The 12,850-nt window shown below is 46.1% G+C and overlaps 1 protein-coding gene and 1 pseudogene across 5 annotated transcripts in view; one reads left to right on the top strand and one right to left on the bottom strand.

The window, feature by feature from the left end:
- Positions 1–12,850, top strand: part of HK1 (hexokinase 1) — a 133,863-nt gene that overhangs the window by 24,378 nt on the left and 96,635 nt on the right. For all 5 annotated transcript variants that reach the window (XM_055092928.1, XM_055092926.1, XM_055092925.1 and 2 more), the window contains one exon: positions 2,741–2,788. In XM_055092928.1, the coding sequence (XP_054948903.1) occupies positions 2,741–2,788 (48 nt within the window). The remainder of the gene's footprint in view (positions 1–2,740; positions 2,789–12,850) is intronic.
- On the bottom strand, positions 4,607–7,992 carry LOC117974623 (small ribosomal subunit protein uS8-like; annotated as a pseudogene).

Below are 12,850 nucleotides of genomic sequence, written 5' to 3' on the forward strand. Positions count from 1 at the left end.
ACTTGGGGCTCCCCAGAAAGTTTGTCTCTAGCAGCCCTGAGATTGGTTGGGACCAGGACCCACCCTATCCCCTGCTAGTGGTAGGTGGAAAGGTGGGGCGAGGCTCTAATCCATCTGATTCATCTCCCCTTTCACTGGACAAGACTGATTTGGCCTCCACTGGCTCCAGAGCAGGCATGCTGGCTACACTCCCGACACTCATTTCTGGAGGTGTGACTTGAGCCCATTACCAAGCATTTTTACTCATCCCCCCGCTCCCTATCTGGCGTCTTCTGTATGTGGGGACGTTTATCAACTCTGTGCTCCTTGGGTAGCCTTCTTCTGTGCCCAGTGACACAGGACAGCTCAGTTCCCAGCCTCAGCCAGATGCCCTGGGCATGTTAGGCAGGTGGGCTGGTACTCACATGTGCCTGAGGTTCCCAGCCTCAGTTCACCTCCAATAGGCCTAGGTTTCCTTTTCCATGAAGTATTCCAGCAACCAGAAAGTCAAGCATCTAAACAGGCCAGCTTGCACATGATTTTTGGAGATACTGGAGGAGGAAGGAAGATATCTCCAAGATATGTATGCACTGTCATTTCTGCCTCCAACCTTGAAACCCTTCTCTGTATCAGCCAGCTTTTGCTATGTGTGTGGTGTAATAAATCACCTTAATACTTAGTGGCTTAAAACAATAATCTCTTATTTACCGGCAATCCTGTGAGTTGGTAATTTGGACTGAGCTCACCTGGAACGGCTCTTCTCTGTCCCATTTACTGTCAGACTGGCTCCCTCAGAGGTCTGCAGGCAGCTTGAGGTCTGTGGCTTCTCTTCCACATCTGAAAGTTGACTGGCTATAGGCAAGGGTGGTAACTGGGCCTTGTGCCACACATGTTCAGCAGACTAACTGGGGCTCATTCACATAGTGGTGGTTGCAAGGGTTCCAAGAGCAGCATGAGAAGTCAAGCCCCGAAGCACAAGCATATTTCTTTTTCTTTTTTTTTTTTTTTTTTTTGAGACAGAGTCTCGCACTTTGGCTCAGGCTGGAGTGCAGTGGCGTGATCTCGGCTCACTGCAAGCTCCGCCTCCCGGGTTCACACCATTCTCCTGCCTCAGCCTCCCGAGTAGCTGGGACTACAGGCGCCCACCACCACGCCTGGCTAATTTTGTGTATTTTTAGTAGAGACAGGGTTTCACCATGTTAGCCAGGATGGTCTCGATCTCCTGACCTTGTGATCCACCCGCCTTGGCCTCCCAAAGTGCTGGGATTACAGGCGTGAGCCACTGCGCCCGGCCCTGCACAAGCATATTTCAAGTGTCTGTTTGCATGGCATTGCTATTGTCCTATGAGCCCAAGCAAGTCACATGGCCAGTTCTGGAGTTGCTGTGAGTGGAGACTATGTAAAAGCATGGGTACAGGGAGGAGAATTAGTGTGGCTGTTTTTTGAAAACAATTTACTACACCCTCCCTATCCATTCAGCTATCATCATGAAAAAATTCATATGAGCTTTTCTCTTGATTGGCAGCGGCTTCCAAAATTTGTGAGGCAAAAGAAGTTATAAAAAAGCAGAATCTGCCAGGGGCAGTGGCTCACATCTGTGATCCCAGCACTTTGGGAAGTTGAGGCAGGTGGATCACTTGAGCCCAGGAGTTTGAGACCAGCCTGGTCAACACAGAGGGACTCCATCTGTACAAAAACTAAAAAATGTGGCCAGGCACGGTGCCTCACACTTGTAATCCCAGCACTTGGGAAGCTGAGGCAGGCAGATCACTCAAGGTCAGGAGTTCAAGACCAGCTGGGCCAACATAGAGAAATCCCATCTCTACTAAAAATACAAAAAAATAATTAGCCGGGTGTGGTGGCAGATGCCTGTAATCCCAACTACTCAGAAGGCTGAGGCAAGAGAATCGCTTGAACCTGGGAGGCAGAGGTTGCAGTGAGCAGAGATCATGCCACTGCACTCCAGCCTGGGCGACAGAGCGAGACTCCATCTCAATAAATAAATAAATAAATAAGCCAGGTGTGGTGTTGCACACCTGTAGTCCCAACTACTTGGGAGGGTGAGGTGGGAGGATTGCTTGAGCCCAGGAGGTCGAGGCTGCAATGAGCCTTAATCATGCCACTGCACTCCAAGCCTGGGCAACAGAGAGAGAGAGAGAGAGAAAGAGACCCTGTCTCAAAAAAAAAAAAAAAAAAAATAGCGAGGGGAGGGCAGAATGCTAACTCATCTTTCGCAGACCCTGCCAAGAGCTGGTCACTGCTTGATGGCCATGCTGCCTCCTTGCTCATCAGGGAAGCATTGCATCTTCAGGGTGGGAGACACAGCGGGGCCTGCGGTTCAGTAGGGATTAGATGCCTGTGCTCCCACAGCTCCTCTCCAGGCCTCTGCCGCAGCTCCGGTGCTGCTGCGCTTCCATTACTGACCGGCACATCTGTCTTTCTTAGTGGATTGTGGGCTCCTTGAGGGCCGAACCACGGTTGTCTTTCATCTTGGACTCTCCAGCTTCCAACACAGTGCCTGGTATATTTGTAAGAACCTAGTGTTTGTGTGAATAAATTCATGAATTGCACATGACTAAGCTCTGCTGCATTTCATCCAGAGAATTGGTAATCATGATAGAATTTGCTTAGACATTCCAAGGTTACTTGTAATTACTTTTGTTTTCTGAGCGTGATTGATTAGTTATAAGCATCAATATGTTGTGAATGCAAGTTGCTAAAATGCATTTGTAACACTTTACTTGTCCTGTCTTTCTCTAAGGCTACAGCAGCTGAAAAACCAAAACTTCATCTACTTACTGAAAGTGAGGTAAGAAAGCTATTTTTTTTTTCATTTCCTTCTGTAACATTTTCTGTAAAAGATAGTGCATGGCAATCCCCTTTGGGATAATGATTTTCAGCCAGCCAAGCAGCTGTGCAGTGGCTTCTCCAGGGTGTGGAGCAGTATTGACCTCCAACTTGCTCCCTGCTGGACTCAGTACACCTGAACAGGGAAGGTGCTTTCCAAGGGTGCCTAGTAACAGAGGCCCCCTTCTTAGCCCTTTCTTGGAAGCAGAATGCTAATTGTCAGAGCCAAACACAAGGCCTTCCTGCCTTGGGGATGCGTGGTGTCCTGATTGTGAGAGACCCTGGGAGGGGAAATGGAAGGGTCTCTCCCCTCCTGTCTTTTCCATTTTACAGTCAGGCATGCCAGAAACTTGGCACCCATCTGCTCTGCACTTCAATATGGACAAGTTTCAGATCTTTCCTGTTGACATATCCCATTTAGCCCCAAATCAAAGAGTTTCCTGCGCTGTTTGTGCTGACCTGCCCTCTTCCCTCCCATTCCCCAAGCACACAGCTTACTATCTCTTTAAAGTGGCAACAGAGTGGATCTGAGATGGGTTGCTTCATGCGAAGGTGGTGAGGTGTACACTTTATGAATCAGCTTGGGAGAAAAGCACAGAAACTCTCGATTTCCCCTGTGTCCGGGGCCATTACCTAGTCCCAGGTGAGGGCCAAAGCTGGGTGTGGATTCAACCTGGAGCCCCAGAGCTCTGCCCTGCTCCTCATTCCACTGATTGCGTAGCTATATTCTTGTTCTTTTGAAAATAAATAAGACTCGGTCTCCAGCCTCAAAAGACTTAATGACTGAGAAGTGAAGCTCAATATTTTTTCAAAAGAGAAAGTTACAACATAGGTGAAACGTGCTTTAAGAGCCAGGTGAGGGAGTGGTCAACCCTGTCTTGGGTCCAGATAACAAAGGCTGGATAGAGGTGATGAGATTTGCAGAGAGTCTTGAAGAAGAGGAAAGCATGTGTCAGGCGAGGAAGGGCATTTCAAGCAGAGAGAGCAGCATGTGCCAAAACAGAGCCTGCAAAAATGGGAAAAAGCTGGGGAGACTGAGGAGGTTGGATGGGACTGGGATTGGTTGTCCAGTTGAGAAACTCTGACAGCACGGCCCGAAGGATCCTCTAGGCTGAGGAGTCCTGTGATTACATTGTTTTCTGTCTGGCAGTAGCAAGGAGCTTGAGCTGGAGGAAGCCTTGGGCATCCAGGAAACCAGAGAGGGGGTAGGGGGCATAAATGTAGCGAGACCTCCAGGATGTGTGCTGTGCAAGATGATCTACTTCCCAGTGGGAAGAAAGTACAGTTGACCCTGAAGCAATGAGCGGGTTATGGACACTGACCACCCCCACATCATGCAGTAGAAAATCCATATATAACTTTCTACTCCCCCAAAACCAAACTGCTAAAACTACTGTTGACCAAAAGCCTTACCGATAACATAAAGTCAATTAACAAATATTTTGTATGTTTTATATACTATATTCTGTATTCTTACAATAAAGTAAGCTAGAGAAAAGAAAATGTTATTAAGAAAATCATAAGGAAGAGAAATAGATTTACTATTCTTTAAGTGGGAGTGTATCACCATGAAGGTCTTCATCCTTGTAGTCTTCACTTTGTGTAGGCTGAGGAGGAGGTAGAAGAGGGCTTAGTCTTGCTGTCTCAGGGGTGGCAGAGGCAGAAGAAGATCCAGGTGTAAGCAAACTCCTGCAGTGCAAACCGGTGTTGTTCGAGGGTCAACTGTACTACAATTCCATTGTCACCAACTTTTTAAAGACAAATCAACGTTGGTGGCCTTGCAGGTACCCAGGACTCTCACAATGAGGAGGGGTCGATAGTGGCCCCGTCCTTTATTTCCTAGACCATCTTTAGCATATTCTGAAGCATAGCAGCTTTAGAATTGCTTGGTTGAGGCCGGGTGTGGTGGTTTACTCCTGTAATCCCAGCACTTTGGAAGGCCGGGGTGGGCGTATCACCTGAGGTCGGGTGTTTAAGACCAGCCTGGCCAACACGGTAAAACCCCATCTCTACTAAAAATACAAAAATTTAGCCAGGCGTGGTGGTGTGCACCTGTAATCCCAACTACTTGGGAGGCTGAGGCACGAAAATCGCTTGAACCTGGGAGGCGGAGGTTGCAGTGAGCTGAGATCCTGCCACTGCACTCCAGCTTGGGCCACAGAGTGAAACTCTGTCTCAAAAAAAAAAGAAAAAAAAGTGCTTGGTCGGGCCAGGTGCGGTGGCTCACGCCTGTAATCCCAGCACTTTGGGAGGCCGAGGCAGATGTATCACCTGAGGTCAGGAGTTCCAGACCAGCCTGGCCAACATGGTGAAACCCCGTCTCTACTAAAAATACAAAAATTAGCCAGGCGTGGTGGCAGGCACCTGTAATCCCAGCTACTCGGGAGGCTGAGGCAGGAGAAATGCTTGAACCCAGGAGGCGGAGGTTACAGTGAGCTGAGATCATGCCATTGCACTCCAGCCTGGGCAAGAAGACAGAAACTCCATCTCAAGGAAAAAAAGAAAAAAAAAGAATTGCTTGGTTGAAGTAGTCTTATGTATCATGCTATTTGGGTTTAATTAGACTGATCCTCACAAAATAGGCAAGTGGTTTTAAAAGATTTCTGCATAAAAAATGTGGGTTGAGACAGGTGTAGTGACTCATACCTGTAATACCAGTGCTTTAAAAGACCAAGGAGAGGATCACTTGAGGCCAGGGTCTTGAGAACATCCTGGGCAACATAGCAAGACCTCATCTCTAAAAAAAATTGTAAAAATTAGCTGAGCATGGTGACGTGTACCTACAGTCCCAGCTACTTGAGAGGCTGAGGCAGGAGAATTGCTTGAGTCCAAGAGTTTGAGGCTGCAGTGAGCTATGATTTGTGCCCCTGCACCCCAGCGTGGGTGACAGTGAGACCCTGTCTCTTAAAAGGAAAAAAAAAAGTAGAAGAAACTGGGTTGAAGCTAACACAAATGAACAATGAGAAAATAAGACGGCTGATAATTTTCCTACACCTGGTACAGACTATTCAGCTACATCATGGGGTTGAAAGAAGATAAAGATCTTATTAGATATAATGCCAAGTCAGTCAAAAAATTAAAAATTAGCAGGCTATTTAAATTCTGGCTTTACATATGATATTGTTAATGATGAACTAATCACTATGTGTACAGAGTGCCTTGAGAGAATTAGCTAATGACACTACTAGGCCACCACATTTTAAAATAGTTCATCTTTATCTCTTTATTTATTTATTATTATTTTTTGGAAACAGAATCTCGCTCTGTTGCCCAGGCTAGAGTGCAGTGGCATGATCTCAGCTCACTGCAACCTCTCCCTCCTGGGTTCAAGTGATTCTTCTGCCTCAGCCTCCCAAGTACCTGGGATTACAGGCGTGCGCCACCACACCCAACCTATATTTTTATTTTTTTTAAATGAAAGTATAATTTACTACCAGTCAAATACACAAATTCTGTAAGCTTAATAAGTGTGTTGTTGTTGAAACAGGGTCTCGCTCTGTCACGCAGGCTGGAGTGCAGTGGTGCGATCTTGGCTCACTGCAGCCTCCACCCCGTGGGCTCAAGTGACCCTCCCACCTGGTCTCCCAAGTAGCTGGGACTACAGCCATGTACCAGCCTGCCCATTTTTTTGTTTGTTTGTTTGTGGTTTTTTTTTTTTGTTTGTTTGTTTTTTTGAGACGGAGTCTCTCTCTGTTGCCCAGGCTGGAGTGCAATGGCGTGATCTCGGCTCCTGCAACCTTCGCCTCCTGGGTTCAAGCGATTCTCCTGTCTCAGCCTCCTGAGTAGTTGGGATTACAGGTGTGCGCCACCAGGCCCAGATAATTTTTGTATTTTTAGTAGAGATGGGGTTTCACCATGTTGGTTAGGCTGGTCTCGAACTCCTGACCTCGTGATTGCCCAGCTCGGCCTCCCAAAGTGCTGAGATTACAGGCGTGAGCCACCGCGTCCAGCTTTGTTTGTGTTTTTTTGAGATGGAGTCTCACTCTGTTGCCTGGGCTGGAGTGCAGTGGCGCGATCTCAGCTCACTGCAACCTCTGGCTCCTGGGTTCAAGCAATTCTCCTGCCTCAGCCTCCCAAGTAGCTGGGATTACAGGTGCCTGCCACTACACCCAGTAATTTTTTGTATTTTTGGTAGAGATGGGGTTTTACCATGTTGGCCAGGCTGGTCTCGAACTCCTGACCTCATGATTCGCCTGCCTTGGCCTCCCAAAGTGCTGGGATTACAGGCCTCAGCCACCGTACCCGGCCTATTTTTAATTTTTTTTTTTAGTAGAAACAGGGTCTTGCCATGTTGCCCCAGCTGGTCTTGAACTCCTGAGCTCAAGCAATCCACCTGCCTCAGCCTCCCAAAGTGCTTGGATTACAGATGTGAGCTACCATGCCCGGCTGTTTAAGAAGTTTTAACATACGTATACACCTATGTAACCGTTGCCCAGTTCAAGATATAGAACATTTTCATCACCCCCCAAAATCCCTTCACGCTCTTTTCCAGTCAATACTTCCCATTTCCTCTCCTGACAGTATCACTATTCTGACTTCTATCACCAGAGCTTTTCCATTCTTGAACCTCATATAAATGTAATCATACATATGTACTCTCTTGTGCCTGGTTTTAATATTTTAATGTTGCTGCATATATCAAAAGGTTATTCTTATGTAATTTTGTTTTTTGCTTTTTTTTCATGAGGCATTTTATTTGTAAATATGTATAACATCTCTAGAAAAAGAATCCCAGGATTTTCCTTCCTGTGTGTTTTCATCTTGCTTCTTCATGGCCCATGATGCCAGCTGAGACCGTCAGTACAATGAAACCAAACTGGCCAGATGGAAGCAGATTGTTCTGCATTTCTCTAGATCTTTGAGTTGCACATCAAATCTGGGGCTGATCATGCCACACTTGTTTAGACTGCCTGTGAGGTTCACAACAATTTGCCTAGCTCTGTGATCATCAGTGATTTCAAATTCGCCAATATAACCATGCTTCATCATCACAGTGAGAAACCAGACGATGACTTTGGAGCATGGCCTAAGAACCTGGTGTTTGTCTCTCTTTTCAGCATTGTTGATGCTCTTGAGAGCATCAGCCAGGACATTCATGTGCACCACTGTGGTGGCGTGGAAAGATGGCAAAAAGAGCCCTACGTGATTTTGTATGTAGAAAATCCTAGAATACCCACAAAAACCTATTAGAACTAATAAACAAGTTCAGCAAGGTTATAGGATACAAGATTAATATACAAAAATCAATTGTAGCCAGGCACGGTGGCTCACGCCTGTAATCCCAGCACTTTGGGAGGCTGAGGCAGGTGGATCACAAGGTCAGGAGTTCAAGACCAGCCTTGGTTTCAGACTGGTGAAACCCAGTCTCTACTAAAAATACAAAAATTAGCCGGGTGTAGTGTTGGGTGCCTGTAATCCCAGCTACTCGGGAGGCTGAGGCAGATAATTGCTTGAACCTGGGAGATGGAGGTTGCAGTGAGCCGAGATCACGCCACTGCACTCCAGCCTGGGTGACAGAGCTAGACTCCAACTCAAAAAAAAAAAAAAAATTAAATTGTACTTCTTCTATAAAATTGCAATGAACAATATAAAAATGAAATTAAGAAAACAATTCCTGGCTGGGTGTGGTGGCTCATGCCTGTAATCCCAGAACTTTGGGAGGCCAAGGCGAGTGGGTCACCTGAGGTCAGAAGTTTGCAACCAGCCTGGCCAACATGGTGAAACCCCATCTCTACTAAAAATACAAAAATTAGCTGGTTGTGGTGGCACACACCTGTAATCCCAGCTACTCGGGAGGCTGAGGCAGGAGAATTGCTTGAACCTGGGAGGCGGAGGTTGCAGTGAGCTGAGATCACACCAGTGTACTCTAGCCTGGGTAACAGAGTGAGACTGTCTCAAAAAAAAAAAAAAAAAAAAAAAGAAAACAATTCCATTTATAATAGCATCAAAAAGAACAAATTACTTAGGAATAAACAAGAGAAGTATAGACTTTTACTCTGAAAACTACAAAGGACTGTTGAAAGAAAATAAAGAAGATCTAAATTAATGGAAAGACATCCCATGTTCATGGATTGGAAGACACTATTGTTAAGGTGGCAAACTCCCCAAATTAATATATAGATTCAGCTCAATTCCTATGAAAATCTCAGCTGGCTTCTTTGCAGAAATTGACAAGCTGCTTCTAAAATTCATATGAAAATGGAAGGGGTACCGAATAGCCAAAACAATCTTGAATAAGAAGAAAGAGAACTCACATTTCCTGATTTCAAAACTTATAAAGCAGGCCGGGTGTGGTGGCTCACACCTGTAATCCTAACACTTTGGGAGGCTGAAACAGGTGGATCACCTGAGGTCAGGAGTTCGTGACCAGCCTTGCCAACATGGTGAAACCCCATCTCTACCAAAAATACAAAAAATTAGCCAGGCGTGGAGGTAGGTGCCTGTAATCCCAGCTACTCGGGAGGCTGAGTCAGGAGAATCACTTGAACCTGGGAGGCAGAAGTTGCGGTGAGCTGAGATCACACCATTGCACTCCAGCCTAGGCAACAAGAGCGAAACTCCATCTCAAAAAAAAAAAAAAAAAACTTATAAAGCTACAGTAATCAAGACAATGTGATACTAACATTAGGATAATTATATAGCTGCATGAACTGAAATTGAGAGTTCAGAAATAAACCCTTACATTTATGGTATAATGATTTTTTTTTTTTGAGACGGAGTCTCGCTCTGTCGCCCAGGCTGGAGTGCAGTGGTGAGATCTCAGCTCACTGCAATCTCTGCCTCTCGGGTTCACGCCATTCTCCTGCCTCAGCCTCCTGGGTATAATAATTTTTGACAAAGATGTGAAAACAATTCAATGGGGAAATAAAAGCCTTTCAACAGATGGTGCTAAGACTCTGTCTCTACAAAAAGTAATTTTAAAATTTCCTGAGAGTGGTGCGGTGCATCTGTAGTCCCAGCTACTTGGGAGGCTGAGGTGGGAGGATCACTTGGGCCCTGGAAGGTCAAGGCTGCAGTGAGCTGTGACTGATCCACTGCACTCCAGCCTGGGCAAAAGAATGGGACCCTGTCTCAAAAAAAAAAAAAAAAAAAGTTTGTAGGTTTGATTTGTTTGCTTTGTTTGTTTGTTCTGAGATACATTTACAGGTAGAATTCTTAGGGTTTGGTAACAGGTTACATGTGGAGCCCATGGGAGTGGAAGGAGGTCAAGGATGATGGCAGATTTTCAGCAGAGGTGATGAGGGGCAAGTTCTGCCTGGAACACTCTTTTCCTAGACACTGGCATAGTGTCCCTCATCTTATTCTGGTTTCTGCTCAAATGCCACATCTTCAGAGGGCCTTCCCTGTCCATCCTGTCTAAAATGAAATCCCTACCCTTTATTTGTTCAATCTATGTATCAGTTAGGATTAGATTTGGCTGGCAGTAACAGAAAACTCCAAAATAGCATTTGGATAAACACATTGGAATTTTGTTTTTCTCTCAAATTTTAGAAATATGGAGGTAATGTGGTGGGGGGAGGGGGGAGGGCTGATATGGGGCAGCTTGATGACAAGGATGCAGGTTCTGTTCTATTTTGTTGCTTTGTTTTGTATGGGCATCATTCCCAGAGTTATCTCTTTTTTTTTTAAATTAGAATAACACACATGTATTATCTACGATTTTTGTAACCACCCAGCGGGTTCACTTTGCCCACTGCCTAGACAGAGCTGATTTATCAAGATAGAGAATTGCAATAGAGAAAGAGTAACTCATGCAGAGCTGGCTGTGTGGGAGACCAGAGTTTTATCATTACTCAAATCAGTTTCCCCAGGACTATTTCTCTATTGCAATTAAATCCATGCACCATGGGTCAGCAGTGCCCGGCCTGTAGAGACAGTAGCAGAGTCAACCCCCAGTCCAAGAGAAGTAGGCGGCCACTTGGACTGGCCTCTGGATCCATCACCAGAGGGAGGCTACCGAACCAGGATTACCCTTATGGCAGGTAGTCGTAAGGGCAATCCTGGACAAGCTCCCAAACTTGTAACCGTCCAACAGGTTCACCTTGCCCACTGCCTAGACAGAGCTGATTCATCAACAGGGGAATTGCAATAAAGAAGGAGTAATTCACTCAGAGTCACCTTTGCGGGAGACTGGGGTTTTACTATTACTCAAATCAGTCTCCTTGAGCATTTGGGGATTGGAGTTTTAAGGATAATTTGGTGGGTGGGAAGCAGCCAGTGAGTTAGGAGTGCTGATTGGTTGGGTCACAGATGAAATCATAGGGAGTTGAAGCTGTCTTGCACTGAGTCAGTTTCTGGCTGGGGGCCACAAGATCAGGTGATCCAGTTTATCAATCTGGGGGGTGCCAACTGATCCATCAAGTGCAGGGTCTGCAAAATATCTCAAGCACTATCTTAGGCTTTACAATAGTGATGTAATCCCCAGGAGCAATTTGGGAGGGTCAGAATCTTGTAGCCTCCAGCTGCATGACTCCTAAACCATACTTTCTAATCTTTTTGCTAATTTGTTAGTCCATCAAAGGCAGTCTGATCTCCAGACAAGAAGAGGGTTTGTTTTGGAAAAGGGCTGTTATCATCTTGTTTTATTTTTATTTTTATTATTTATTTATTTATTTGTTTTTTGGGGACAGAGTCTCGCTCTGTCGCCCAGAATGGAGAGCAGTGGCCCAATCTTGGCTCACTGCAACCTCTGCCTCCTGGATTCAAGCGATTCTCCTGCCTCAGCCTCCCAAGTAGCTGGGATTACTGGCGCCCGCCACCACACCCAGCTAATTTTTGTATTTTTCATAGAAACAGCGTTTCACCATGTTGGCCAAGCTGGTGTCGAACTCCTGATCTCAAGTGATCCGCTCGCCTTGGCCTCCCAAAGCGCTAGGATTACAGGCGTGAGCCACTGCGCTCAGCCTCATCTTTGTTTTAAACTATAAACTAAGTTCCTCCCGAAGTTAGTTCAGCCTATGCCCGGGAATGAACAAAGACAGCTTGGAGGTTAAAAGCAAGATGGAGTTGGATAGGTCAGATCTTTCACTGTCTCAGTAATATTTTGCCATGGGGGTTTCATGTTTGTGGGGCAGGAGTTGGGATGAGCTGAGCTAGGTGTCCTGCCTTCCGTCATGCTTTCCTGCTCATGTTGTTGTTTGCGGCGTTCAGTTCCTTGTAGCTGTAGGATTCACATCTTGCTCCTTCTAAGAGGCCCGGAGGCTAGAAGTCCAAATTCAAGGTGTTGGCAGGCTCATGCTCCCTCTGAATCTTGGAGAAGAAGACCCTCCCTTGCCTCTTCCAGCTTCCAGTGGCCCCAAGCGTTCCTTGGCTTGTGGCAGCATCACTCCCATCCCTGCCTACATCTTCGTATGGTCATCTTCTTTCTGTGTGTGTCCCTTCACATGGCGTTCTCCCTGTGTGTCCCAATCTCATAATCCAAGATGATTGCAGGATCTCCAGCCACTCTGCCTGTCCTCCAGTCAGCAGGAAGGAGGAATGGCAAAGAAGCAGGAAAGCCACAGAATAGCTGTGTCTCTTAAGGGAGGCTCCAGAAGCTACTGAGACACTCTCACTTTCATCTCTGGCCAGAGCTTGGTCACATGCCTGCATCCGACTATAGGGGAGGCTGGAAATGGAATCTTTATTCTGGGGGGCCTGAGTTCACCTAAAAATTGGAGCATTGATTAGTTTATTAGGACAAAGGGGAAATGGATATTGTGGGATACAGCTGTGTCAGCTGCGCCTGCCTTTTCTCCTAGTGCCTGGCCTAATGTATATTTAATTAGCCATTTGCTTACCATCTGTCTCTCCCGACCAGAATGTGGGCTGTGTAAAACCAAAGAAGAAAACTGAGGTACAAGTTTAAAAAAAAGAAAAAGAAGAAGGCTGGGTGCGGTGGTTCACACCTGTAATCCCAACACTTTGGGAGGCCAAGGTGGGCAGATCATCCGCCTTGACATCAGGAGTTCGAGACCAGCCTGGCCAACATGGTGAAACCCTGTCTCTATTTAAAATACAAAAAATTAGCCAGGTGTGGTGGCAC

This window comes from Pan paniscus, chromosome 8 (assembly GCF_029289425.2).
Source record: "Pan paniscus chromosome 8, NHGRI_mPanPan1-v2.0_pri, whole genome shotgun sequence".
Taxonomy (NCBI): Eukaryota; Metazoa; Chordata; class Mammalia; order Primates; family Hominidae; genus Pan; species Pan paniscus.